Consider the following 25,156-nt stretch of genomic DNA (forward strand, 5'->3'; position numbering starts at 1 on the left):
CTTGAATTTCATGTAAATCGTTCCCTGTTATCCTAATGTCTGAGTTTTTAATGTGATGTGTCCACTTCTTGAATAAACAGGTCCTGGAGCGGCTTGTTTCAACCCTAGATCGCTGTGCATCACGTACATGCTCATTGCCTGTTGAAACTGTAGAGCTTATGCCTGCCCACTGTAGTAGATTTTCCTTGACATGCTTACAGAAATTGTTTTCCTTGAGCAGGTAATATCGTCTTGAGGGCATATTCTTGATCATAGCCTATTCCTTTAATTTTTATATTGCTTCTTCTGCAAAGACACTAGTATTTCGTACTTTGATAATGTGATAGAGCGTGCTCCTCTAAAAAATCCCTCCTCGACATTAGTTGTGTATTTTGAATCAAACACATATAACAATATGCAGACAAATCATAGAGAGAGACCTCAGGCGCATTGCCATTTCTCTGCAGAAGATTAGAAATGTCCATGAATAGTGATTTGGTACCCATTCTTACACTCATGTTTAACAAACCGATATCATTTACATTTTTAGTTTCAGCTCTGAAACCAAGGAGTGGCACTCCACAAGAGCAGAAGTGAGCAAAATCTCTATCATCACGCTAATGGCCAGATGTGAATTCATTTTGAGTAGATTTTTAATCGACGAGAATAATCTAGGTAAGGGTCACTATTTTGTTTAAATTTTAACATCTTCTTTGCTTCCCATTCGTTAATCTGTGGTTATCTTTTTGGCAGGCAACCGTCCGATCCCAACAGCTAGACTTGAAGAGATTATCTTTATCCTCCAGGAACTTGGCCACCTCAGCATTCATCCTGAGGTTGCATCTGTTCTTCCGTTGCAACCCTACCTGAAAACCATCCTACGTGAAGATAACCGCGACACCCGTGCGCACCTACTTGTCCTTTTTCCCTCCCTGTGCGAGCTTGTGTTGTCAAGGTAATATTGCTTCTTCAGTTGCAGTTTGTCGTTCGAAATAAAAAAGGGTGACAAAATCTCTTTACGGTCACTAAAAACTCAGATTTCAACATCAAATTCAATAGTGGGGAAATTCTGTTACTAAAAGATCCTATCAAATTTTGATTTTGAGAGTTTTGTTTTCACCAGGGAAACGCAGGTGAGGGAGTTGGTGCAAGTTTTACTACGAGCAGTTGCTATGGAGCTAGGCCTAGAAAAGGTTAGTCTATCTAGCTGATGGTAGTAGATTGGAGCTCTAAACTTTCTCTTCTTACGCTAGATTGTTGAGAAAATTTTGGCTCTCGACCACATAGGCTGTATTCTTTGTTTTAGCTTGTACCGAATTTACTCTGTGTGCGGTTTTAACATGGGAGTGTTCTTCAATCTTTCCCGCTGATGTTACAATACGCCATTTCTCGAGATTTTATGTATGTCGGTCCAATAAAGTATTCTTCTGTTAACTGATTCTGAGAACCATGGTTAGATTGTTAACCCTGTCTGGACCAGTCTAACCTGCTTTCATGTAGCTTGTCATTTATTTGATCCATCTTTTTACCATGTTTGTTTTAACTTGTTTTATTTTCATTCTGATTTTGCTGGATATTATTTGAATTAATTTTGGGTTTAGATGTAGTTTATACGTCAATTAAATACGAATAATTAAAAAAAAAAAAAAAAATCTTATAGACATACATCGGCATATATACAAATTGTAGTCAGTTTATATAAACTTGACTTCTCAATACCAAGAAAGAAGAATGGTATCACTTGGCCTGATTAATTCGAGCAGCAGCAGCGACGGAGGCAGCCACGCCGGTTGGATAAGTAGTGAGATGAGGATCGTTCCTCATCTCTGCGCCTGTCACTCCCTCTGCGTCTTTTCTTGTTGCTGCTTTGTCCGACGGTAATTTACTACTTGCGCCCTTTCAAAACCATTGTACCCCAAAGGAGAAAAAATCGTTAGAACCCACAATTGTAAGAAACAAACACGTACATGGATCAATGTTTTTGCACATGTGTGTTCCGTTATTTGTACTCACAGTGAGAACGTCAGCGAGCGTAGTCTTTTCGTCTTCGGAGGTGACCCGAGAATTAAGAGTGGCGGCTGATTGAGCCGAGGCTGCAACACCGCCAGGCATGATGTTGGTCCGTCCCGTGGCTCTAACCTCGGCTGCTTGTATGGCAGCTGCGTCACTCCATTCAACGGGCTTATTACCTGCTGTGAGAACCGCTGCCTCTAGAGCCTCTCCAATCGTTATGGTTCCTTCCGATGCTGGAGCCACCTTTTTCTTGTTTACTTCTCCCTCCACCTACAAATGTAATGTTCTAATTACGTGAATTATTTTTTTTTTTTTTTGAATAAAATGTAAAATTTATTCGAAAAAAACATTGTTACATCAAGTGCAGCGTTTGTTAAAGTAAATGAATTACATATCACATATTAATAATTAGTTGCTTAGTGAATAGGGTATTTTGAGGCAAGCCATGTCACCAGACGCAGTCCCGAAATCGTCCCGAATTACGTGAATTATTTATTATATATAATTAGAACATGGTTTCAAAAAATATATATGATTTGAAAAGTGGACCTTTTCACCGGAGGCCTCGGCGACAACACATTTCTTTTTGTCCTCGGCTGCATTAATACCTCCAACCGCCGCCGGAACCTTTTCAGCCTCTCCTTTTCCGTCAGCGCAATCTATAAGTTTCTCTAGTTGTTCTTGGCTCATCTTTTATTCTCAAACCGGTTTCTTTTTTGTAGGCGATATTTATATTTGTAATGTTCAGAATTTATAATAGTTTTGCATGAGCCATTCAATTCCGTGACTTATCTTACATAACAAGAAGAAAGGTGCTCCTCAACTTTCTCTGATTTTGCCGTCTTAATTTAGCCATTAAAGAATCAAACATATCTATAATTCGGTTCGGTTAAAACTTAAAACAAAACAAAACAAAAATCAAACCGACAATTAAACCAGAACGATCCGGTTTAGCTTACTAGATCACTCTCGGTTAGGGTTTCGAAGTTTCAGTCTCTCTCACTTCCTTCTTCTTTCCTCATTCACAAAATCGTGAAAAGAGAAACTTCGCCTACTCGCCGCAACGTCGCCGGAACCAACTTACTTTTGCTCACCGTCTCCCCGGAGTTTCGACAATCTCAGGTTTTCTCTTGTCTCCATGATTCAAAATTTTGCGATTTAGGGTTTTCAATTTAATCAGTGTTTTTTTTTTTTGTGATTCAGTCTTGTGATTGGTTTCGTTCTTACCTCAAGTGTTTAATTGATCAACAGAGAGAAGAAGAAGAAGAAGAAGAAGAAGAAGAAGGAAATAGAATGAATCAGAACGCTAATGTACCGGTAGAAGTGATTGGTGATGAGGAGGTGGCCATGCTGCACGAAGGAATCGGTTTGATACTTTCGCGGTGGACTGCTATGAGAGCTGCCGTCGAAAACGGTTGGGGCGGCAAAAATTCTCAGGCGAAAGCTGAGAACACCATCTCCCAAATTTTCGATCATTTCACCCTATCAAAAGGTTGGTTTCTTCTTTGATTTTTTTTTTTTTTTTAATCTATCAAGAACGAACTTGTTCTCTCTGAATTCTGAAATACGATTACTAGTTCTGCAATGGTTGCTTGGTTTGTAGATCCAATGGACTATGACCGGTTAGTTGATATTCTAGAGAATGGTCTTAATGAGCTTAATACTGAGGCTGATGATGGAAGCCCCGAAGAGGTATATATGTATACTACTTAAAGCTATTGAAATGTCTTGAGTCGTTTCTTGTTTTTGGGGCTGCTGAGAGTGTTTTACTTGCTATGTAATTGAAAGGTGACAGAGTCACTACTGGATTTGTACCAAGAATGCTGTGTCGGTAACTTCCAAATGGTTGAGAAACTAAGGGCTACTAAAGTTAAGGCGAAAGCAAGTGTTGTCAAGGTTGGTTCTTTCTAGTTTCATTTTACTTCTCGTAATGCTGTCTTGTTGCTTTCACATTCCTGAGGCTGAGTCACAAATAGTAAAGCTCATGTCAAAGCAGGATATTGTCTGTAGTAATATTTAGATTAGCTTCTACATATATCCAGTACCCTTCTTGGTATTTCAAAGTTTTACTACATTTGTTTGGTTCCTCGTACACATCTAGCTGGGATTATTTCAGAGTTCCGAGAGTTAATATTAAGATTCTTATACCAATTCTTGTATTGTAGGTTGCAAATGGTAATGATGAGGATGATGAGGAAAGCGATGATGATGAGGATACAAGCATGAATGATGATCAAACCACAGACATGATGGTGGATGCATCTGAAAACAGCTCAAACCGTAAACCAGAAGCCATGCCCGTTGATGAACCAGTAGCCGATGATGGCTGGACCGTAGTTCCATCTAGAAAAAACAAGGGAAAGAAGAATTAACCGGTCTAGGGTTCCCAAGGTGTTGTGTAATTTGAACAGTTTTGGTTGTTTAATTTATACAATATATAGATAGCACTCTATAAATTGTCACTTTCTAAACAAATTCCGAAGATTTTGTTAATGGTTTTTGCACTAGGAAATTCTCCNGGTTTCTTTTTTGTAGGCGATATTTATATTTGTAATGTTCAGAATTTATAATAGTTTTGCATGAGCCATTCAATTCCGTGACTTATCTTACATAACAAGAAGAAAGGTGCTCCTCAACTTTCTCTGATTTTGCCGTCTTAATTTAGCCATTAAAGAATCAAACATATCTATAATTCGGTTCGGTTAAAACTTAAAACAAAACAAAACAAAAATCAAACCGACAATTAAACCAGAACGATCCGGTTTAGCTTACTAGATCACTCTCGGTTAGGGTTTCGAAGTTTCAGTCTCTCTCACTTCCTTCTTCTTTCCTCATTCACAAAATCGTGAAAAGAGAAACTTCGCCTACTCGCCGCAACGTCGCCGGAACCAACTTACTTTTGCTCACCGTCTCCCCGGAGTTTCGACAATCTCAGGTTTTCTCTTGTCTCCATGATTCAAAATTTTGCGATTTAGGGTTTTCAATTTAATCAGTGTTTTTTTTTTTTGTGATTCAGTCTTGTGATTGGTTTCGTTCTTACCTCAAGTGTTTAATTGATCAACAGAGAGAAGAAGAAGAAGAAGAAGAAGAAGAAGAAGGAAATAGAATGAATCAGAACGCTAATGTACCGGTAGAAGTGATTGGTGATGAGGAGGTGGCCATGCTGCACGAAGGAATCGGTTTGATACTTTCGCGGTGGACTGCTATGAGAGCTGCCGTCGAAAACGGTTGGGGCGGCAAAAATTCTCAGGCGAAAGCTGAGAACACCATCTCCCAAATTTTCGATCATTTCACCCTATCAAAAGGTTGGTTTCTTCTTTGATTTTTTTTTTTTTTTAATCTATCAAGAACGAACTTGTTCTCTCTGAATTCTGAAATACGATTACTAGTTCTGCAATGGTTGCTTGGTTTGTAGATCCAATGGACTATGACCGGTTAGTTGATATTCTAGAGAATGGTCTTAATGAGCTTAATACTGAGGCTGATGATGGAAGCCCCGAAGAGGTATATATGTATACTACTTAAAGCTATTGAAATGTCTTGAGTCGTTTCTTGTTTTTGGGGCTGCTGAGAGTGTTTTACTTGCTATGTAATTGAAAGGTGACAGAGTCACTACTGGATTTGTACCAAGAATGCTGTGTCGGTAACTTCCAAATGGTTGAGAAACTAAGGGCTACTAAAGTTAAGGCGAAAGCAAGTGTTGTCAAGGTTGGTTCTTTCTAGTTTCATTTTACTTCTCGTAATGCTGTCTTGTTGCTTTCACATTCCTGAGGCTGAGTCACAAATAGTAAAGCTCATGTCAAAGCAGGATATTGTCTGTAGTAATATTTAGATTAGCTTCTACATATATCCAGTACCCTTCTTGGTATTTCAAAGTTTTACTACATTTGTTTGGTTCCTCGTACACATCTAGCTGGGATTATTTCAGAGTTCCGAGAGTTAATATTAAGATTCTTATACCAATTCTTGTATTGTAGGTTGCAAATGGTAATGATGAGGATGATGAGGAAAGCGATGATGATGAGGATACAAGCATGAATGATGATCAAACCACAGACATGATGGTGGATGCATCTGAAAACAGCTCAAACCGTAAACCAGAAGCCATGCCCGTTGATGAACCAGTAGCCGATGATGGCTGGACCGTAGTTCCATCTAGAAAAAACAAGGGAAAGAAGAATTAACCGGTCTAGGGTTCCCAAGGTGTTGTGTAATTTGAACAGTTTTGGTTGTTTAATTTATACAATATATAGATAGCACTCTATAAATTGTCACTTTCTAAACAAATTCCGAAGATTTTGTTAATGGTTTTTGCACTAGGAAATTCTCCATTCTTATGCAATGAATGCATCATCAGATTTCTCTCTGTTTCATAACTCGTTTTAAATAATCGTTATTGTAATGAAAGTTAGCAAAAGATCGAAAGAATGGTATTCAGACTGCATTGAAATTAGTTTGGCACAATAGTGCTTACTTGAGAAAAGAGGGAAAACTCTAGCTCCTAATTAGCTTGTTTTACAAAGAAATCAACATGAAAATCAAAATGAAATGGTTGAAGCAATCCTTAAAGAAATCCAAGGCATGATTAGATGTCACACCCGAGTAGTCTTTGAGCAAGGATTGGTTTGCCGATGCGGAAACGAAAAGGGACGTTGTTCTTGTTCTGAGGAGTTTACTAATGTTGACTGGGCAGAGAGAGTAGAGAACTGGTACTAATTCATGACCAAAGACGAGATGGAGAGTAATCTTTCTGAACCCTCTGACTCAGAAGACGAAGGCAGAAATGATCCAAGTGGCTAGAGACCTAGAGAGTTCAGCTTAAGAATCGAGGTTCTCATGGTATTGTATGATGCTGGACGTATTGATTGCATAATGTATACTTATTATATGGCTTTGTGTGCGCAATGGTATGTATTTAGATGTATATTAATATTATTTTATGAATTATGTAGGCGGATGTATGCCTCTAAGTTTTTTTATAAATGCATGCTAGTAAATTAAATAAGGAAGGATGGTGTCACATTAATAACCATAAAAACAAAATCTTACTCAACTTTAAAAAAAAAAAGAGAGAAAAAAGTAGGGAAATTAGATAAGATAGAGATAGCACAATCAAAATATACAAATTTCACTATATAAAAGCTGGATGAGGCTTATTGTAGTCTAACACGCAATATACTAACTTTTCATGTTTAAATATTTTATTAGATAATAGATATATACAGTAGTCAAATATGTTTATTTAAATAAACTAAATATAACAAAATATATGAATATATATAGCAAAAGATTTTTATATATAGTAAAATAAATAAAAATTAAATGAGAAATGGAAGATCTCCTTTTTTTATGAGTTGGTAAAATATTTATTTGTTCACTCCTTCCTCTGTATAAGAAAGCCACGAACTGAAATGGGAATACGGCATTCGAGTTTGTCAAAATACGTTTCGTGGAGATTATACTAGGAGGAGAGCGAAGCAGCCGGTGAATCAATATGGCAGAGACCGGGGAGGCGACTACAAAGGAGATGCGAAAGACTTCTCTATTAGGAGAGGTTGAGGTAGAAGTTGACATCAAAGCTCCTGCGGCGAAATTCTATCACGTGTATGCAGGAAGACCAGACCATGTCGCCAAAGCCACTTCTCGCAAAGTGCAAGCATGTGATCTGCTCGAAGGGGAGTGGGGCCTCGTAGGCAGTATTGTCAACTGGAACTACGTTTATGGTGTTAACTTATATGCATTTTTTATTTTTTATAACGTGGATATTTTTGTGGATACATATATAGTAGATTTGATTTTTGGTGATGAATAATTTGGGTGTAGGGGGGAAGGCAAAGGTGGCAAAAGAAAGTATCGAATTGGTGGAACCAGAGAAGAAACTAATAAAGTTTAGGGTCATAGAAGGAGATGTTTTGGCCGTGTACAAGAGTTTCTTGATTACGATTCAGGCAACCCCGAAGGAAGGAGGGGTTGGAAGTGTGGTGAAATGGCACCTTGAGTACGAGAGGAGTGATGAGAACGTGCCTCACCCAGATAATTTCCTCCCTTTCTTGGCTGAGATGACCAAAGAGATCGATGAACACCTCTTATCCGAGGAATAGACAAACTCTTGGTATTTTCATAATATTCATTTCTCGAAAACTCTTTGCATGATGATTATGTCTAGTCTGGTGTTTGCATAGTTGACGTTAAATTTTATTTTGTGAGTTGCAATATGTAACTTTTAAATGTATGTCGTGATTATTAATAAAACCAGATACCATGACATTTGCTTTGTTTTAATAAAGTTCATGCTTTAGACGGGGAATTAATCGCTGTAGATTGTTTAATTACAATGACCATGATGCTTTTATTGATTTTACAATGACTAGTTCCAGGGCACAAACATCTCTTACCAAACCAAACCAAATCACACGTTACCCTCCATTCATTCAGTAGGCAAATTCTCTGCTTCATATCTAACCGAATCAAACAGTTTAGTTGATAAATAACGTTCTACCCCACTGGGAAAAACCACCTACAAACCAGACAATAACCGGAATATTCTATAACTTCGGATTGATTTCGGTTTAAGTCAACGCTTATGGTCAATCACAGTCAGAGACAGAGCTTACCACAATGAGTTTCCCTGCATTTTCTGACCGTTTTGCAACCTTTAACGCAGCCGTTGCTGTAGCTCCAGAGGATATTCCTACCTGCCAAGTGAATGATCACATTTATTAGAGACTCTAGTGTTTTTTTTTTTCTCGGGTTTGTACCGAAAAAAAAAAAACATGTTGACTGATTGTACCAATAATCCTACTTTGAGGGCAAGAAGCCTTGCTGTTTCCATGGCTTCATCACCTGTCACCTAAATCAATAGATTACAAAATCTTAGATTATTGTTTGATGATGATGATAAAGAAGTAGCTCATCTCGACTACTTACTTTAATAACTTCATCAACAATGGTTAAGTCCAAATTGAATGGGATGATACCAGCACCAATTCCCTGGATCAAATGATGACCTACAACATGAAATCCCAACAACCAATATTATTCTGATTAGAAAATCAAGATTTCGAACGAGAGAATGATGATTTTGTAGATAACTTGGAGAGGAATATGTATATATCTTGTTGACGGTTGACCAACTACTATGGGCGTTAAAGCAGCCAAAATATGAAGTAAATCCTGTGAAGGCCGAGACGTTCACATGTGTACAGGCAAGCATAGTTTATTTTGGCTTCTTTATGTTATATGTGTCAAGAGTTAGAATATATTTCGTTACATTTTGTTAATGAACTATCACTATCAAAAATGTTCATTTTCTGACCTGGTTGGCCTCCGCTCAGGACCGGACTCTCTAGAGGTTCCACCACACAAACCTATATAGATCAAGGTTGTAACCGATTTATTAAACTATGATTTTTACGGTTGTTTTCAGTAGTTAGTGAAGTTTTTTGTACCTTAATGTCTTTATTCTTCTCCTTGAGGAACTTCCCTACTCCAGAAGCTGTTCCACCAGTGCCAACACCAGCAACCAATATATCTACTTTCCCAGCTGAATCTCTCCATATCTCCGGTCCCGTGGTTCGGTAATGAATCTGCAAGATACAAACTTGGATTCAACCATAGAAACAGAGAGAGATTCAATGAATAGGGAACTGTGAGATAATATAAACCTCTGGGTTTGCAGGATTCTCAAACTGTTGGGGAATGTAACCACCAGGAGTTTTGCTTAGAATCGCTTCAGCTTTCTCCCACATTCCTTTAATGTTAATGCCCACGTCTGTGAGATGAAGCTCTGCACCTAAAGCTCTTAGAATAATTCTTCTCTCTAAGCTCATAGTGGAAGGCATCACAAGGATCACTTTATAGCCTCTTGCAGCTCCGANGCTCATCTCGACTACTTACTTTAATAACTTCATCAACAATGGTTAAGTCCAAATTGAATGGGATGATACCAGCACCAATTCCCTGGATCAAATGATGACCTACAACATGAAATCCCAACAACCAATATTATTCTGATTAGAAAATCAAGATTTCGAACGAGAGAATGATGATTTTGTAGATAACTTGGAGAGGAATATGTATATATCTTGTTGACGGTTGACCAACTACTATGGGCGTTAAAGCAGCCAAAATATGAAGTAAATCCTGTGAAGGCCGAGACGTTCACATGTGTACAGGCAAGCATAGTTTATTTTGGCTTCTTTATGTTATATGTGTCAAGAGTTAGAATATATTTCGTTACATTTTGTTAATGAACTATCACTATCAAAAATGTTCATTTTCTGACCTGGTTGGCCTCCGCTCAGGACCGGACTCTCTAGAGGTTCCACCACACAAACCTATATAGATCAAGGTTGTAACCGATTTATTAAACTATGATTTTTACGGTTGTTTTCAGTAGTTAGTGAAGTTTTTTGTACCTTAATGTCTTTATTCTTCTCCTTGAGGAACTTCCCTACTCCAGAAGCTGTTCCACCAGTGCCAACACCAGCAACCAATATATCTACTTTCCCAGCTGAATCTCTCCATATCTCCGGTCCCGTGGTTCGGTAATGAATCTGCAAGATACAAACTTGGATTCAACCATAGAAACAGAGAGAGATTCAATGAATAGGGAACTGTGAGATAATATAAACCTCTGGGTTTGCAGGATTCTCAAACTGTTGGGGAATGTAACCACCAGGAGTTTTGCTTAGAATCGCTTCAGCTTTCTCCCACATTCCTTTAATGTTAATGCCCACGTCTGTGAGATGAAGCTCTGCACCTAAAGCTCTTAGAATAATTCTTCTCTCTAAGCTCATAGTGGAAGGCATCACAAGGATCACTTTATAGCCTCTTGCAGCTCCGATGCAGGCTAAACCAATCCCAGTGTTACCAGCCGTTGGCTCGATCAATGTACTCTTTACTCCAAAATAAAACATTTTCACTTCCATATGTGAATTTCTTAATGGAAATATGCAGAAACTTTTTCAAGTGTTATGATTAACCTTTCCGGGAGTAATCAATCCTTTCTCTTCTGCGTCTTTAATCATACTATAAGCAATTCTGTCTTTGACGCTAGAGCAAGGCTCCATCATCTCAAGCTTGGCAGCGATACGAGCCACACGACCATCAACAATTTTGTTCAGATACACCATTGGTGTGTTACCTATCAACTACACAAACATAGTAAAAAGAACTTTAAAGTTTTTCTTTGTTCCAAGAAAGCTAATTCATACTGAAAGAAACAAGAGAGTTTTTTTACTTCAGTGACATCGTTCTTGATCATGCATCGACCTTCCATGTTGGTCTGTTTCCTGGAAACTCCTCAATCTATGCCCAATCTTACAGAGCAGAAGTACAAAGAGCAAACAAGAACAAAAATAAAATAAAAAATGTAAATTTAGACCAGGCTGTGTTGTGGATTAGTAGTATAGAGTAATTGTATATATTGACTACCCTACTTTGCATGTGGTGCACACTGTAAATTTTACAGCATGAAAACGAGGTTTGTGTCATCTTGCATAATTTAAAACAGAGGAAATAAAATATTGAATTCGAGAATACAAATTACGGTTTCGCTTACTATAAATATCAAGAAACAAAATCTGGCCAATCATACGCGAACAAATATTCCAACGAGATGTAGTTTATATTATTCGTTAGTCTCAGCTGCCACATTTTGATTCATGACATAAATATTTTTGAAATAAAAAGAATTTAAATTGACTGAATCAATTCTTGGTCATCCAATAAAATAACGAAACGATGATTTTTTTGGTTTTTTATAACTTGTTATCTAAATTCCTGTCATATCTTTTTTGATAAAGACATTTTTACGGTATCTCAACCAATTAAAAAATGGATCATAGCTTTATAGATATGAAATTTATTGGTTGCTTATTTAAAGTCTTTTTTTTTTTCAAGATTAAAAATGTTTCATGTAACAATATATTTCAATATCAACCGATAAGGATGAAACATGAAAATGTTTAAAAGAAACATGTAGTTGATGAGAGTTGTAGGAAAATGAAACACGGTCTTGGAATTCTCTCGTATAGATTTTTTTTTTTTTTTTTCCTGAAACTAATTTCTAGGGGGTGCAGTCCACAGATAGACCCTCTCTCTGGATATTCAAATGGGCAGTTAGATAGGCCCATATTCGTGTGAAGATGTTCAAGAAAATGTGACTTAGTTTCACGCAGCAGGAGAATCGAACCTGAAACGTTATAGCGTCCCAGTCCCGCTCCCTACCACTCGACCACAAGCTCCCGGACCTCTCGTATAGATTATTTCATCTACTAATTAATGGTTGCCCAAATTTTTATAGTTGAAGTATGAATATGCACAGCTCTATGATTTATGTATGGTACCACAAGTGTGTGTCATATCGTGTTGTGTGAAATAACATGAGCCACTAATATTTAAAAGCTTAAAGAGCATTATGGTCCTTTTTTCCGTAATGATAGGATTCTGATTGAACGGTTGGACAATATAACAAAATTGTAGCAAATCAAACTTCTTAATCCTTATGCCTTGGTAAGAGCCCCAGACGAAATCTTTTCTTTGATAAGCCCCAATCGTGTGAACGTACTTTTTGTCATACATAAACACGTTTAAACGTGGTCTTTCTTATGTAAACTACCAAATCCAAGAAAAAAAATAAATAAACTACCAAATCCAAGAAGAAAAACAAAGGCTGCTAAGAATTTTTTTTCAAGAATAAATAAAAGAGTTATTTGGCAAAATGATACATTTTTCAAACATAATTAGAAAGATGATACATTCACTATTTATAATTACAAAAAACCACATTGATCACTGTTGGTCTATTTTCTTAGTTTTTTTTGTCATTCAACAATCTTTTTAATTACACTTCATGCCATTGTATCTTCCCTTTTTTCCTTATTTTTTGATTTCTTAAATAATTGTTAATATATTTTTTTATAGAAAACTTCTTAGATACAAAAAAATTCTATATTTTTTTTTTACAATTTGATATAATTTGGTTTAATAATTTTTAAATATATTATATATATTTTGTATCCGTACACATTTTTAAGTGTACAAATGTCTATACACTTTATTAAGTGTACAGATGTCTGTACACATAATTAAGTGTACAAATGTCGGTACACATATTTGTGGATGGTTTAAACCGTACTCAAATATTGCTGGACAGTGAGAATCTATCTAACATGTTGGATGGTTGAATTGTACTGCACTATTTTGTAAATATTCATCTATACACTTAATATTGTGTATAGACATCTGTACACTTGTGTATAAATATCTGTACACTTAAAAAGGTGTACGGATACAAAGATGTATATATTATATTTAAAAAATATTAAACAAAATTCATATCAAATTGTAAAAAAATATATATATAATTTTTTTGTATCTAAGAAGAAGTTTTCTAAAAAAGATTATATTAACAATTATTTGAAAAATCAAGAAAAGACAAAAAAAAAGAATAATGTCATGGGATGTAAAAAAATAATAAAAAACCACTATCTCTCTCTTCTATTCTCTGCTTTCTCCCTCTCTCCTTCTCTCCTCTTTCTTTCCAAACCCATTGACCACCACATTTCGGTAATGTCCCCCATCACCCTTGCTCCACTCTGATTTCTATTTCTACTCACCTCTATTTAACACTACCCTGTTTTTTCTATTGTAAACAGTGAGTGTATCAAACTGATAATTAAGTTTTATAAATGTACTAAAACCCCGACAAACCCTAAATAAAATCTATAAACATTGGAAAGACTCTTGGTACGTGTGTAATAAGGAATTGTTACACATGAATTAGGGATTAAACCGGTTTGGTTTCGGGGTGATTAAAGACTGTTAGTGAGCTAACGATGCCGTTACTAGCTAACATGACTTTTCTTCAGTCTACATTGTCTCTCTTTTCTACGTCTCCAAGAACACAGTGAATCGTTAAGGCCAAGTCTTTCTAATATGACCAAAGTAAGTATCTTATATCTATTTGATCTTAGGGAATTCGTTAATTAAAGTTGTGAGAGTTGATGGTTGATTGTGAAGGAGTCTAGTGATCGGATTATCAGCTCAAATATATCGCAACAATATGATCCGGATATATCCTCTGCTAAATTTAAACCGGAGATTTTATTGGAAATAGTAAACGAACAACTCATGATTGATCATCATAGAAGATATGTAACGATCTTATTGATTTTATAATGGCCGACAATGATCAAGCTGTAATCTTAGTACCACCATCTCCGAATCCTAGACTCATTCAACTGACAAATTCTCTGCTTTATATCTGACTGACTCGAACAATTCAGTCGATAAATAACGTTCTCCTCCACTAGGAAAAATCACCTAAAAACGCGACAATAACGAGGATATTTAATAAACCCGGTTTGATTTCGGTTAAGTAAAAAAGCTTATGGTCAGTAAGAGAGTCAAAAAGACAAAGCTTACCACAATGAGTTTCCCTTTATTTTCTGACCGCTTTGCAATCTTTAACGCAGCAGCTGCTGATGCTCCAGAAGATATTCCAACCTGCAAGATGAATGATCGCATTATGTAAAACAACTTTGGTTTATCACACTATGTTTTGTACCGACAAAAGAACGTTAAAAACCGATTGTACCAACAATCCTTCTTTGATAGCAAGAAGGTTAGCCGTTTTAATGGCTTCCTCACCGGTCACCTATACCAAAAGATTGCAAGACACCTCAGGATATGGTTTTACGATTGAGAGAAGTCGATATTCCCGGCTACTCACTTGAATGATTTCATCAACAACGGTTAAATCCAAATTGGTTGGAATTTCACCAGAGCCTATTCCCTGGATCATATGTAGACCTACAAATATAATTAAACCATCATCAACTATGATTAGAGATGGTCAAGTACTCCAACACAAGACTGATGTTTCTTTCCTCACCTGGTTTCCCCCCGCTGAGTACCGCACTTTCTGCCGGTTCTACCACACAAACCTATTGATCAAGATTTAAACAATAGAATTATGTTCGGAAAAAAAAAAACCAAAGTTTCAACGGTCGTTTTCAAAAATTAGTAGTAAAGTTTTTGAACCTTGATGTTTTTATTCTTCTCCTTGAGGAACTTCCCTGTCCCACTAACCGTTCCACCAGTTCCAACACCAGCGACCAAGATATTTACTTTCCCCGCTGAATCTTTCCAAATCTCGGGACCGGTGGTTCTGTAATGAATCTGCAAGAAACAAGTTTGGATTCAACCATAAGAGAGATATATTCCAAAGAATATATAATTTTGGTTGGATGCATGATAATTATATAACCTCGGGGTTTTCAGGATTTATAAACTGGTGTGGAATGTAACCACCAGGAGTTTTGCTTAATATATCTTCAGCTTTCTCCAGCTGTCCTTTAATTCCTAGGTTCATGTCTGTGAGATGCACCTCTGCACCTAATGCTCTCAGGATGATTCTCCTCTCTAAGCTCATCGTTGAAGGCATCAAAAGGATCACTTTATATCCCCTTGAAGCCCCGATGCTGGCTAAACCAATCCCAGTGTTACCGCCCGTTGCCTCAATCAATGTACTCTAATAAAACATTTTGAAATTTCAATAATGTTAATTTTAATGGACTATGGATAGGTTATATGACTTTTTTTTTTACCAAGGTTAATTTGTAACTTAGCGGTGTGTACTAGTGTTGCAACCATCATGACCCGGAGGGTGTGTGTGTAAACGAGAAAAGAAAATGAAAATACACTAGGCTACTACTAGTCCGGGTCGATCACTTTGTAAATGTTTCTATCAACCTTTCCGGGAGTAATCAATCCTTTCTCTTCTGCGTCTTTAATCATACTATAAGCGATTCTGTCTTTGATGCTAGAGCAAGGCTCCATCATCTCGAGCTTGGCAGCTATACGAGCCACGCAACCATCAACAATTTTATTCAGATATACCATTGGTGTGTTACCTATCAACTGCACAAAATGTACCGAAATATATTAAAAGCCTCAAACATGATTTTTTATTCCAACAAAAGAAAAAAAACAAAGAAAAAGCAAACTGACATAAAAGAAATTGGAGATATTTACTTCAGTGACATCGTTCTTGATCAAACACCGGTCTACCATGTTGGCCGGTCTTCAAATCTTCTGCAGAGACAATATTTTGGTACTATAACATCAAAATGGAGTAGGGTCTATAATGATCATAGAAGAACTAAATCAATGAGACTATGTTTGGAAGAGATAGGAGTAATAATAACAGTGCAGAACTACACATTATCTTCTTCTTTTTTATTATTGATAAAAAAGATAGGACCAAAAACAAAACATCTTACCATTAGAGTTTAGACAAAAATTTAAAGAAGAAACGACAAAAGACCGCTAAATCTAAAACCACACCAGGCTATATGTATACATATGTAATGTATGTAGATTAGTATTGTGTGGTTGATACAGTAGAGTGGTATTATCTATATGATTTAACTATTTTGGAGAAAAAAAAAATAGACAATGAAACAAATTAAACCAATTATTGTTGTAAGTTATAATCGTTAAGCGCTTGACGACTTGACCTCAGAAACAAACATGAAAACAGAGAGCATATTGTGGTTATACATTTGCTAGTGATACTTACACACACAATTACAAGAAAACAGGTGATTAGCGACTATAAATAGCGACTACATATGTAGTCGCAAAAAATAACAACTACATAGTGACGATTTAGCGACTATGTAGCGACTACAGAAAATTAGTCGCTACTGAGTCACTCTATAGCGACTAATTCATACAGTCGGTACGGTGGTCGTATTTTAACGACTATGAGGCGACTATATTGTTGATGGAATTATGTAGTCGCAATTTAGTCGCTAAATAAACGACTACAGTACGGCCACATCAAATAGTCGTACACTTTGGCGACTAAGTTGCGACTCATTTGGCGAGTCATAAGGTAGTCGTAAAGTGGTCGTAAAATTTGGTGACTGTACGGCGACTCATACGGCGAGTCATTACATAGTCATCGTGTAGTCGCCAAATAGTCGCAAAATACAGTTAAAAAAACGTGTTTTGCATGTGGGGGTTGGTGTACCAACTTTTATTATGTAGTCGCCTATTAGTCACCTAGGAAAGTCTATAAAAACGAGTTGGACTCATTTGTTCTCTTCATTCCGAACAAGACACTTTCCTTACCTAAAAAAAAAAATTCTAAATAAAAAAAAAGTTTGGCTTTATATAATCTTATATTTTCTCCAAAAAAAAATATATATATATATATATAATTATAATGGCGGGATATTACAATTATGGTGGTAATGGCGGTAATTATCGGGAGTGGATGTACAAGAGGTTCGATGAACTGACGGGGAATTTTTCATCTGAATTCGAAATGGGGGTGGACCAATTCTTAACGTTTGCAAGTAGCCAAGATACAGTTCAGAATAATGGGGGTAAGTTTCTCTGTCCATGTAGTATTTGCAAAAACAATAGATGTCCCTCGGGTAGAAGAGTTATGAGTCATCTGTTTAGTAATGGATTTATGCCAGATTATTATGTTTGGTATAACCACGGAGAAGAAATTAATTTGGATATAGGAAGTAGTTACACTGATAGGACGTATGATGGGAGTCATGAAGAAATGGGTAATGTAGTAGAAGATCCATATGTGGATATGGTGAATGATGCATTTCGTTATAATGTGGGTTTAGATGATAATTATCATCAAAATGAGAGTTATGAGAATGTGGAAGAACCGGTACAAAACCATTCTCAGAAATTTTACGACTTGTTAGATAGTGCAAAAACTCCTTTATATGATGGTTGTCGTGAAGGTCACTCGCAATTGTCATTGGCTGCTCGAGTCATGCAAAATAAGGCGGAGTATAATATGAGTGAAAAGTTAGTAGATTCGGTTTGCGGAATTTTGACGGATTATTTACCAGAAGGCAACCAGTCTACCGGTTCACATTACGAGACAGAGAAATTGATGCGTAATTTGGGCCTTCCATATTATACAATTGATGTTTGTATTAACAATTGTATGATTTTCTGGAAAGAAGACGAAAAGGAAGAGACATGTCTATTTTGTGGTTCACCAAGATGGAAGCCTAAGGAGGACCGACGGAGAACAAGAGTACCATATAGTCGTATGTGGTATCTACCTATTGCTGATAGGTTGAAGAGAATGTATCAGAGCCAAAAGACTGCAGCGGCAATGAGATGGCATGCAGAGCACCAATCAAAAGAGGGAGAAATGAATCATCCTTCTGATGCGGCGGAGTGGAGATATTTCCAAGAGCTTAACCCTCGGTTTGCAGAAGAACCCCGTAACGTCTACCTTGGATTATGTACCGATGGGTTCAATCCATTTGGCATGTCTCGTAATCATTCACTGTGGCCTGTGATCTTGACTCCATATAATTTACCCCCTGGTATGTGCATGAATACGGAGTACTTGTTTCTTACAATTCTGAATTCTGGGCCAAATCATCCGCGAGCTAGCCTCGATATATTCCTACAACCTCTGATTGAGGAGTTAAAAGAGTTGTGGTCTACTGGAGTCGATGCATACGATGTGTCTTTGAATCAAAACTTTAATCTAAAAGCAGTGCTGATGTGGACGATAAGCGACCTTACTGGAAGGACCTCAATCTCCGACATAATATTGATGTGATGCATACCGAGAAGTATTTTGTGGACAACATCTTGTACTATATATTTTTAAATATAATTTCCTAAGACATGAAATTTGAATACATTTTCAGGGATTGGAGCATTTTTCAGGGACTTATGCTCAAGAACTTTGCAAAAAAGTCGCGTTCAAATTCTTAAACATAACATTGTTTTGATCTTATGCATACACAGAGTTTTAAACCCTATTTTCCTACTGCAAGTGCACAGCAAAGAAGTAGTACTTAGGGGTCGAATCCCACGAAGACCAAGTTTTACTCTATGGTTCTATTGGTTCAATTTCAAGCTAAGACAATTCAAAGTTGGGTTTGTTTGGTAACAGTAACGCGATTAAAACGGTATAAAAAGGCAATAAGCAAAACACTAGATCAGGGATAATTCTCGGGAATTTCAGAGATAGCAACTAAACAACTATTCAGGGCATAGATTAAGTACCAGTCTAGAACTCAAACATAAATATAAACTGATCCACTGTCGTGGTATCAATAACTCTATCTGATCGATTCTGTGCGGAAACGCGGAGCACGTGCTCAGACATCCGGAGCACATGCTCGGCGGTCCATAAACCCTAAACTGTCGTTTGAGCCCAGAATCGCAGACAAGCATTAAAGAACAGGAATGATAAGTTCACAAATCACCTACACATCAACTTTCGCAGGTCTAGGATAATTTGCCCACTAATGTCTTTTCTAGCAACCTATTACACTTTTGATGAATAGATAAACCTAGAATCATAGATTGGGTGATCAAATCAACCTAAGCATTAAGTCTAACAATAGTGAAGACAATCGATTATATAAAGCCCTATTTGTGTTCTGTTGCTAACCCATGAAACCCCTTTTGAAACCCCTAATCTAGCAAAGAAAACTACTCAGACATAGAGAAATGAATCATAGCAAAAGATGAGAAATTCAATGACATAAAAATAAAAAGGGTTCAGAGAATGCTTCACAAGGTAGCCGCTCTTCTCCCTCTCACAAAAACGTCGCTCAAAAACAAAAGAAAAAGGTATATCCCTCTCTCCTAAAAACCCTAGGTTAAATAGCATACAAGTAGAGAAAAATAAGGAAAGATTCCAAATTCAAATCTCCCTATTAAAAAGCGATCTCAGCCCTCTTTCTCTCACAAAGGATCGCCTAAAATAAGGGGAATTAGGCAGGGAATCGGCGCCTAGATGCTTGCCACGTGTCGTCATGAAACCGTAGAGTTGGGAGCATGTGCTCGGAAATCGGGAGCATGTGCTCCTGGGTCTAAAATCAGCTTTTCTGCTCCAATTCAACTCCTTTCTGCTCCGATTGCTCCTGCTGTTCCAATCCTTGCTTTTAGCTTCCTAGCCTCTTATTATAACCTGAAAAGGACTCAAACAACTACAAAACTATCAAATAAACGGGGTCAAAGTGAGTCAAAACCGTAACATATCAACTCCCCCGGACTTAGATCTTTGTTTGTCCTCAAACAAACTCAAACCAAGCGCCAAGAGAGCCAAGGTGGGAACTCGCAAAAATCTCAGAAACCGTGAGTAGACCATGACCTGCAGACCACATGTGTTAGAACAAGCTATACCAAAAACTTCTCCAGCAAACATCTCCAAAACCAGAACCATAATTGGCAATCAAACCCAGAAAAAGATCACTTTCCAGACAAAGACTCTTTACATTCAATTAAAATTGGCGTGAGCTTCTCATTAAGGGCATTAAGCTAGTGAAATCGAGGCTTGGTAGATAAAAGGCTGTTTTAATGGTGGAGCTATAGAGTGTTTAGGGGTTACCATTACTTCGAAAGAGATGCAGGATATCGCACAAAATGGTAAGGGAGAGTGGACTCATTGATGTCCACAACCTCTAATCACTCTCCTCTTCTTATCTTCTCAAACTCAGCCTCTCTTTTCTCCTCAGGGTACAACGCATGCTCGGGGGTGTGTAACACTAGCTCTGGTCCCTTTCCATCATCCTTAAGCGTTTTTTTTTTTTTTAGATGAAGGATGATGGGGGATCTTCTTCTGATATTGCCCCTGGAGCATGCGGACCGTATCCTAGGCTCTCTCTCTGCTCAAAACAACTCGCGGACTCGGATGTATATAATTTCGGAGCAGGTGCTCGCTGGGTTGGAGCACGTGCTCTGTCCGTCCGGCTCTTTCCTCTTTGGTTCTCCAGCAAGAGCGAGTTAGAGATTGTGTCAGTCCTGCTCTCCCCGACCGTTTTGCACATAGCTGCACAGAATGAGAAAACAAAAATACAAGTGCAAGTGGTTTGAAAGGAGGTTAGGCTCGGGGTGGGTACTAACTTAAAATGAGCTAGCTATTCAGGATCAGCAAGATTGGCAAAATGAATAAGAAGTCCTGAATATGTGACACGTTCCCTATCCTAATGCCCAAAACGAGAAGAATTTAAATCCGGTTAGGTTCCAATAAAGTAGAGTCTAAGTCTTTCCGGTGAAACCTTAATGGGATGAAGCTTTTCTGGCCAGGAGAAGGGTCCGAATGTGAAGAGGTATTAGCTCGTCTCTGTACTCTTAGTTCTGCAACAATGGTCACTAGGAAAAGCGGTCAAACTCACAAATGGTTAAAAACATCACAGATTTCGGTCCTAATTCCCACAAGTTTTGGTTCGACTCACATGACAAACTGACTCAATAAAAAGAAAAATAAAGAAAACAAAGGACATAGGTGACCCTCCCCCGGACTTACTTCACACCGTCTCCGGTGTGAAAATAAGCCAAAGAGAGACCTAGACAAGAAGAAAAATAAAGATAACAACAAAAACGAAAAGAAAATAATGCGGATAGAACAATGATGGTGTGTGTAACCGTGATCAGACGTCGGAATCGTTGGGGCTCTCGCTCTCCGAACGGGCAAGGTGGCACCTTCGACGTGGTGGTCTCACCGGTGGGCTTGGGTCGGCGGCGGTGGTGGTGTGGTGGCAGCAACCGCGAGATAGTGTCGTCAGGATCCTCCGCATCAAGCTGTTGTTCTTCTGCTGCGACTCGACCATCCATCTCCTGTATTCAGCGGTATCGGGCTCATCAGAGATCGGTGGGAGATCAAACTCACCCTGAGGATCGGATGATGTGAATGGTGGAACGCTGTCCTCGCGGTGGTGGGATGAGCTAGCAAAGTCCGCTGGTGGTGGATCAAACTGGGTAGGTGGAGGAGGAACATCTCCCAGAAGCAGTGGGGCGCGGGAGAAACGCAGATCATCCACCATGGCTAGCTGCGTAAGCTCAGGAGCCGGGAGGCGAATGCTCCCCTGATTACCGTCAGGGCCACCATACCGGTATGTGTAGAAGGGGTTGGCTAACTGGATGACTCGGGAGTGGACCAGATGCTGTATGTCAATGCGCTCCCTCTGCTCTACACGAGAATACCTCGTCAGATCGATCCGCATGTGCTCAAAGAGATGAGTGAGAAGGCTGCCAATCCTCTCTGTACGGCCAGAAGTCTTGTGCTTAGCAGCACAGATCGTCTCAGCGAAGTGCATAGCCATGTTGCACCGCACATCAGATGGAGCAGGTGCTCCAGGAAACAGAGCATGTGCTCCGGGAGCCGCGGGTGTCAAAAAGCTGCACCCCAAGTACAACATCAGCAAGTCGTCGTGGTGGACTTTGTTCCCGATGTCGCGGTTGAAGACGAGGTTGCTGAAGACGCGGGAGGCGATCCTGACTGCGGGATGCCAGATGCTCGTCTGGCTGGCCCTGTTGGAGCGGTAGGGCCCCGAAGCTATCAAGCTCCAAAAGGTGGCTGCCTCTGGGAACTTCCTCGGGAAGCTCATGTTCTCGTCCTCGAGATAGAACCCGTAATGGAGGCCGAAGTCATGCAGGGGCAATTCGTAACGGCGCCCGCCGGCCTTAAAAGAGAATGTGGCGCCGGCGATGGATTTCTTCTTGGGGTCAGCGTGTGTGAGTGTGGCGGAGGCGAGGCACTGCCGGACCAAGTCAGGGTATAAGTCTCCCTCCCAAGTGGTAAAGATCCCAACACGCGCTTGGCACAATATCGGGTAGACTTGGTCGTGCAAGCCGAGCATCTTGAGCGTGTCATCACAAAGAGTGCGGGTAGGCTCGATCTTCACGGACAGCAGCTTGTTGTATTGGTTGGCGTCTCTCTGATCCCAAACCGTGTCAGACTCGGCGGGTAGCGAGTCATCGTTCAAGTTCAACGGTTCTCCCTCGCACCGTGGCCACGGGAATGATTGTGAATCGTCGGTTGGTCTCTTTGTTGTGCTCTTTCTTCCCGAGGTAGAGCGTCTAGGGGCCATTTTGTACCTTGAGTGTGTGCTTAAATGGACTAGAGATTGAGGATTGTGGTGGATAATAAAGCAATCTAGTCTCAAAAATCACTGAAATCGGTCTATTTTTGAAAAAGTTAGCAATGGGAGAGAATGAGAGCTTCGACGGCGACGAGGAGAAGAAGAGAAGAAAGAAGGAAGAAGAAAAGAGAGAAGGGTTTGCGATTTGGTGGGTTACCTGGGCCTGGTGGGCCTGGGCCTGAAATTCATTAAACTTACCTGGCCCAATCGCTCTTCTCTTTTTCTTTGGTTCTCAGTTCGCCGAGCATGTGCATCGGGTTGCTCGCGTCCTGCGAGCATGTGCTCCGCGTCTTCTTCCAACATTCCTGAAACCGAAAAGAGAAGAAACAAATCCTAAAAAGAAAAAGAAAAACTCAGCAATATATACCTGGTGGGTTGCCTCCCACCCAGCGCTTGTTTTAAGTCATTAGCTTGACTCGAAAGCTCCTTAGGCAATAGGAGGGTCGCCTAGGGCAAAGGTTTCACCCCTTTCGTGCTCAGAGGCGGCAAGATATGGCTTCAGCCTCTGTCCATTCACCACAAATTCTCCTCCTTTTGTGTCCAGCAACACAACAGCCCCATATGGTCTAATCTCCTTGATGGTGAAGGGTCCGGACCATCGTGATCTTAGCTTTCCGGGAAACAGTTTCAGCCTAGAGTTGAACAACAAGACTTGATCATTAGGAGCAAAGGTCCTAGTGAGGATCCGCTTGTCATGGTAGGCTTTGGTACGCTCCTTGTAGAGTTTTGAGTTTTCATAGGCGAGGTGCCTAATCTCCTCTAGCTCATGCAGTTGCATCTTCCTCCTTTCATGGGCGCTCTTAGTGTCAAAGTTCAGCATTTTCACTGCCCAAGCAGCCTTGTACTCTAGCTCAACAGGAAGGTGACACGCCTTACCATACACCAAGTGAAACGGTGTAGTCCCCAGGGGTGTTTTGTAGGCGGTTCTATAAGCCCATAGAGCCTCATCTAGCTTCTGAGACCAATCCTTCCTTGTTGTGTTCACTGTTTTTTGCAAAATGCTCTTAATCTCCCGGTTAGAGATCTCAACTTGGCCGCTTGTTTGTGGGTGGTAGGGGGTGGCGACCTTGTGCCTCACTCCATTCTTCTTGAGAAGACTCTCAAAGACCTTGTTAATGAAATGCGATCCACCATCGCTAATGACTACCCGTGGGACACCAAACCGTGGGAAAATAACCGACTTGAACATCTTGAGCACGGTCTTTGCATCATTATTGGGGCTGGCCAAAGCTTCTACCCACTTGGACACGTAATCGACAGCCACCAATATGTACTCATTGCCGAATGAGTTCGGGAAAGGTCCCATGAAGTCAATTCCCCAAACATCAAATACCTCAACCTCCAAGATGAAATTCTGAGGCATTTCATTCCTCCTGCTGATGTTCCCTTGTCTCTGACATGTGTCGCAAGTAGACACAAACCGCTGCGCATCTCTGAACATGGTAGGCCACCAATAACCCGCTTGAAGAGCTTTGGACACGGTTTTGAAAGTAGCAAAGTGTCCAGCATAGGGTGAGCTATGGCAATGAAACAAGACTCCAGGAACCTCCTCCTCAGTCACACACCTCCTGAAAACACCATCCGAGCAATGCCTATAGAGGTAAGGCTCATCCCAAAAATACCGCCTTATGTCTTTTAGGAACTTCTTCTTCTTCTTCCCCACAAACTCAGTAGGTTCTTTCTCTGCTGCTAGGTAGTTTGCATACTCTCCAAACCAAGGAAAACTCGGCTGTTTGTTGGTATCGATTGCCTTGCACGGGGTTTTCGGAGCATGTGCTCCCAGGCGGAGCATGTGCTCCCAGGCGGAGCATGTGCTCGGTGGGATCAAAGATGCCAATCGAGTAAACATGTTCTTCAGGAAGGCTATCATCCACGGGTAGCTCTTCTTCTATCCTCATTCTTGACAATTGATCTGCAACTCCGTTCTCAATACCCTTCTTGTCTTTAATCTCCAAGTCAAACTCTTGAAGTAATAAAATCCAACGGAGTAGCCTTGGTTTTGCATCCTTCTTGGTCAGTAGATACCTCAATGCTGCATGATCAGTGTGAACAACCACTTTGGAACCAACAAGGTATGATCGAAACTTCTCAAAAGCAAACACAACCGCTAAAAGTTCTTTCTCGGTTGTAGCGTACTTGCACTGAGCCTCATCCAAGGTGCGGCTGGCATAGTATATCACGTGCAGCTTCTTGTCTTTTCTCTGTCCCAGAACCGCTCCCAC

General features: G+C 39.4%; 7 protein-coding genes across 13 annotated transcripts in view; 4 read left to right on the forward strand and 3 right to left on the reverse strand.

Annotated features, from left to right (window-relative positions):
* The window catches only part of LOC104709493 (protein MON2 homolog), an 18,891-nt gene extending 17,474 nt beyond the window's left edge, over nt 1–1,417 (forward strand). Inside the window, 2 exon segments of the mRNA XM_019228737.1 lie at nt 733–934; nt 1,103–1,417. Coding sequence (XP_019084282.1) covers nt 733–934; nt 1,103–1,190 — 290 coding nt within the window. The 3' untranslated portion in view covers nt 1,191–1,417.
* On the reverse strand, nt 1,647–2,929 carry LOC104707084 (late embryogenesis abundant protein 47-like). The gene is made up of 3 exons (XM_010423357.2): nt 2,542–2,929; nt 1,993–2,262; nt 1,647–1,875 (listed from the first exon to the last, which is right to left on the reverse strand). The coding sequence occupies exons 1-3, from the start codon at nt 2,680–2,682 to the stop codon at nt 1,717–1,719; spliced, it is 570 nt and encodes a 189-aa protein (XP_010421659.1). The 5' UTR covers nt 2,683–2,929; the 3' UTR covers nt 1,647–1,716.
* LOC104707085 (pre-rRNA-processing protein TSR2 homolog) lies at nt 2,949–4,504 on the forward strand. Of its 2 annotated transcripts, none has more exons than XM_019228451.1 (5): nt 2,949–3,114; nt 3,196–3,484; nt 3,596–3,684; nt 3,781–3,888; nt 4,158–4,504. In XM_019228451.1, the coding sequence occupies exons 2-5, from the start codon at nt 3,286–3,288 to the stop codon at nt 4,362–4,364; spliced, it is 603 nt and encodes a 200-aa protein (XP_019083996.1). In that variant the 5' UTR covers nt 2,949–3,114; nt 3,196–3,285; the 3' UTR covers nt 4,365–4,504. The 2 variants fall into 2 exon arrangements, with proteins under 2 accessions (XP_019083996.1, XP_010421660.1); XM_010423358.2 differs by having other exon boundaries at nt 2,976–3,114; nt 3,244–3,484.
* LOC104707086 (pre-rRNA-processing protein TSR2 homolog) lies at nt 4,762–6,327 on the forward strand. Of its 2 annotated transcripts, none has more exons than XM_019228452.1 (5): nt 4,762–4,927; nt 5,009–5,297; nt 5,408–5,496; nt 5,593–5,700; nt 5,970–6,327. In XM_019228452.1, the coding sequence occupies exons 2-5, from the start codon at nt 5,099–5,101 to the stop codon at nt 6,174–6,176; spliced, it is 603 nt and encodes a 200-aa protein (XP_019083997.1). In that variant the 5' UTR covers nt 4,762–4,927; nt 5,009–5,098; the 3' UTR covers nt 6,177–6,327. The 2 variants fall into 2 exon arrangements, with proteins under 2 accessions (XP_019083997.1, XP_010421661.1); XM_010423359.2 differs by having other exon boundaries at nt 4,789–4,927; nt 5,057–5,297.
* On the forward strand, nt 7,351–8,259 carry LOC104707089 (MLP-like protein 31). Its single transcript, XM_010423364.2, has 2 exons — nt 7,351–7,715; nt 7,816–8,259. The coding sequence occupies exons 1-2, from the start codon at nt 7,487–7,489 to the stop codon at nt 8,091–8,093; spliced, it is 507 nt and encodes a 168-aa protein (XP_010421666.1). The 5' UTR covers nt 7,351–7,486; the 3' UTR covers nt 8,094–8,259.
* On the reverse strand, nt 7,973–11,385 carry LOC104707087 (bifunctional L-3-cyanoalanine synthase/cysteine synthase D2-like). Of its 3 annotated transcripts, none has more exons than XM_010423362.2 (9): nt 11,234–11,385; nt 10,977–11,144; nt 10,626–10,889; nt 10,410–10,547; nt 10,277–10,328; nt 9,889–9,968; nt 8,795–8,842; nt 8,607–8,687; nt 7,973–8,509 (listed from the first exon to the last, which is right to left on the reverse strand). In XM_010423362.2, exons 1-9 carry the CDS (start codon nt 11,270–11,272, stop codon nt 8,420–8,422), a joined length of 960 nt encoding a protein of 319 aa, XP_010421664.1. In that variant the 5' UTR covers nt 11,273–11,385; the 3' UTR covers nt 7,973–8,419. The 3 variants fall into 3 exon arrangements, with proteins under 3 accessions (XP_010421664.1, XP_010421662.1, XP_019083995.1); XM_010423360.2 differs by having other exon boundaries at nt 8,783–8,842; XM_019228450.1 differs by lacking the exons at nt 9,889–9,968; nt 10,277–10,328; nt 10,410–10,547; ... (1 more) ...; nt 10,977–11,144; nt 11,234–11,385 and adding exons at nt 8,920–8,999; nt 9,308–9,359; nt 9,441–9,578; nt 9,657–9,861 and having other exon boundaries at nt 8,783–8,842.
* On the reverse strand, nt 14,082–16,306 carry LOC104707090 (bifunctional cystathionine gamma-lyase/cysteine synthase). 3 transcript variants are annotated; one of them, XM_010423368.2, is made up of 10 exons: nt 16,281–16,306; nt 16,033–16,092; nt 15,751–15,918; nt 15,266–15,529; nt 15,040–15,177; nt 14,891–14,942; nt 14,729–14,808; nt 14,594–14,653; nt 14,422–14,502; nt 14,082–14,319 (listed from the first exon to the last, which is right to left on the reverse strand). In XM_010423368.2, exons 2-10 carry the CDS (start codon nt 16,069–16,071, stop codon nt 14,230–14,232), a joined length of 972 nt encoding a protein of 323 aa, XP_010421670.1. In that variant the 5' UTR covers nt 16,072–16,092; nt 16,281–16,306; the 3' UTR covers nt 14,082–14,229. The 3 variants fall into 3 exon arrangements, with proteins under 3 accessions (XP_010421670.1, XP_010421668.1, XP_010421669.1); XM_010423366.2 differs by lacking the exon at nt 16,281–16,306 and having other exon boundaries at nt 16,009–16,258; XM_010423367.2 differs by lacking the exon at nt 16,281–16,306 and having other exon boundaries at nt 16,033–16,257.

This window comes from Camelina sativa, chromosome 8, assembly GCF_000633955.1.
Source record: "Camelina sativa cultivar DH55 chromosome 8, Cs, whole genome shotgun sequence".
NCBI classification, from domain to species: Eukaryota; Viridiplantae; Streptophyta; class Magnoliopsida; order Brassicales; family Brassicaceae; genus Camelina; species Camelina sativa.

Coding starts and splice junctions, on each gene's coding strand:
- LOC104707084 (XM_010423357.2), bottom strand. CDS start 2,682: ATGAGCCAAGAACAACTAGAGAAACTTATAGATTGCGCTGACGGAAAA. Junction 2,263..2,541: donor CCGAGGCCTCCGGTGAAAAG/GTCCACTTTTCA, acceptor TTACATTTGTAG/GTGGAGGGAGAAGTAAACAA. Junction 1,876..1,992: donor CGCTCGCTGACGTTCTCACT/GTGAGTACAAAT, acceptor TGGTTTTGAAAG/GGCGCAAGTAGTAAATTACC.
- LOC104707085 (XM_019228451.1), top strand. CDS start 3,286: ATGAATCAGAACGCTAATGTACCGGTAGAAGTGATTGGTGATGAGGAG. Junction 3,685..3,780: donor ATGATGGAAGCCCCGAAGAG/GTATATATGTAT, acceptor TGTAATTGAAAG/GTGACAGAGTCACTACTGGA. Junction 3,889..4,157: donor CGAAAGCAAGTGTTGTCAAG/GTTGGTTCTTTC, acceptor CTTGTATTGTAG/GTTGCAAATGGTAATGATGA.
- LOC104707086 (XM_019228452.1), top strand. CDS start 5,099: ATGAATCAGAACGCTAATGTACCGGTAGAAGTGATTGGTGATGAGGAG. Junction 5,497..5,592: donor ATGATGGAAGCCCCGAAGAG/GTATATATGTAT, acceptor TGTAATTGAAAG/GTGACAGAGTCACTACTGGA. Junction 5,701..5,969: donor CGAAAGCAAGTGTTGTCAAG/GTTGGTTCTTTC, acceptor CTTGTATTGTAG/GTTGCAAATGGTAATGATGA.
- LOC104707089 (XM_010423364.2), top strand. CDS start 7,487: ATGGCAGAGACCGGGGAGGCGACTACAAAGGAGATGCGAAAGACTTCT. Junction 7,716..7,815: donor CAACTGGAACTACGTTTATG/GTGTTAACTTAT, acceptor ATTTGGGTGTAG/GGGGGAAGGCAAAGGTGGCA.
- LOC104707087 (XM_010423360.2), bottom strand. CDS start 11,272: ATGGAAGGTCGATGCATGATCAAGAACGATGTCACTGAA. Junction 11,145..11,233: donor TCAAGAACGATGTCACTGAA/GTAAAAAAACTC, acceptor ATGTTTGTGTAG/TTGATAGGTAACACACCAAT. Junction 10,329..10,409: donor AGAAGAATAAAGACATTAAG/GTACAAAAAACT, acceptor TGATCTATATAG/GTTTGTGTGGTGGAACCTCT.
- LOC104707090 (XM_010423366.2), bottom strand. CDS start 16,071: ATGGTAGACCGGTGTTTGATCAAGAACGATGTCACTGAAGTAAATATC. Junction 14,654..14,728: donor TTGTTGATGAAATCATTCAA/GTGAGTAGCCGG, acceptor CTTTTGGTATAG/GTGACCGGTGAGGAAGCCAT. Junction 14,503..14,593: donor CTATCAAAGAAGGATTGTTG/GTACAATCGGTT, acceptor TTCATCTTGCAG/GTTGGAATATCTTCTGGAGC.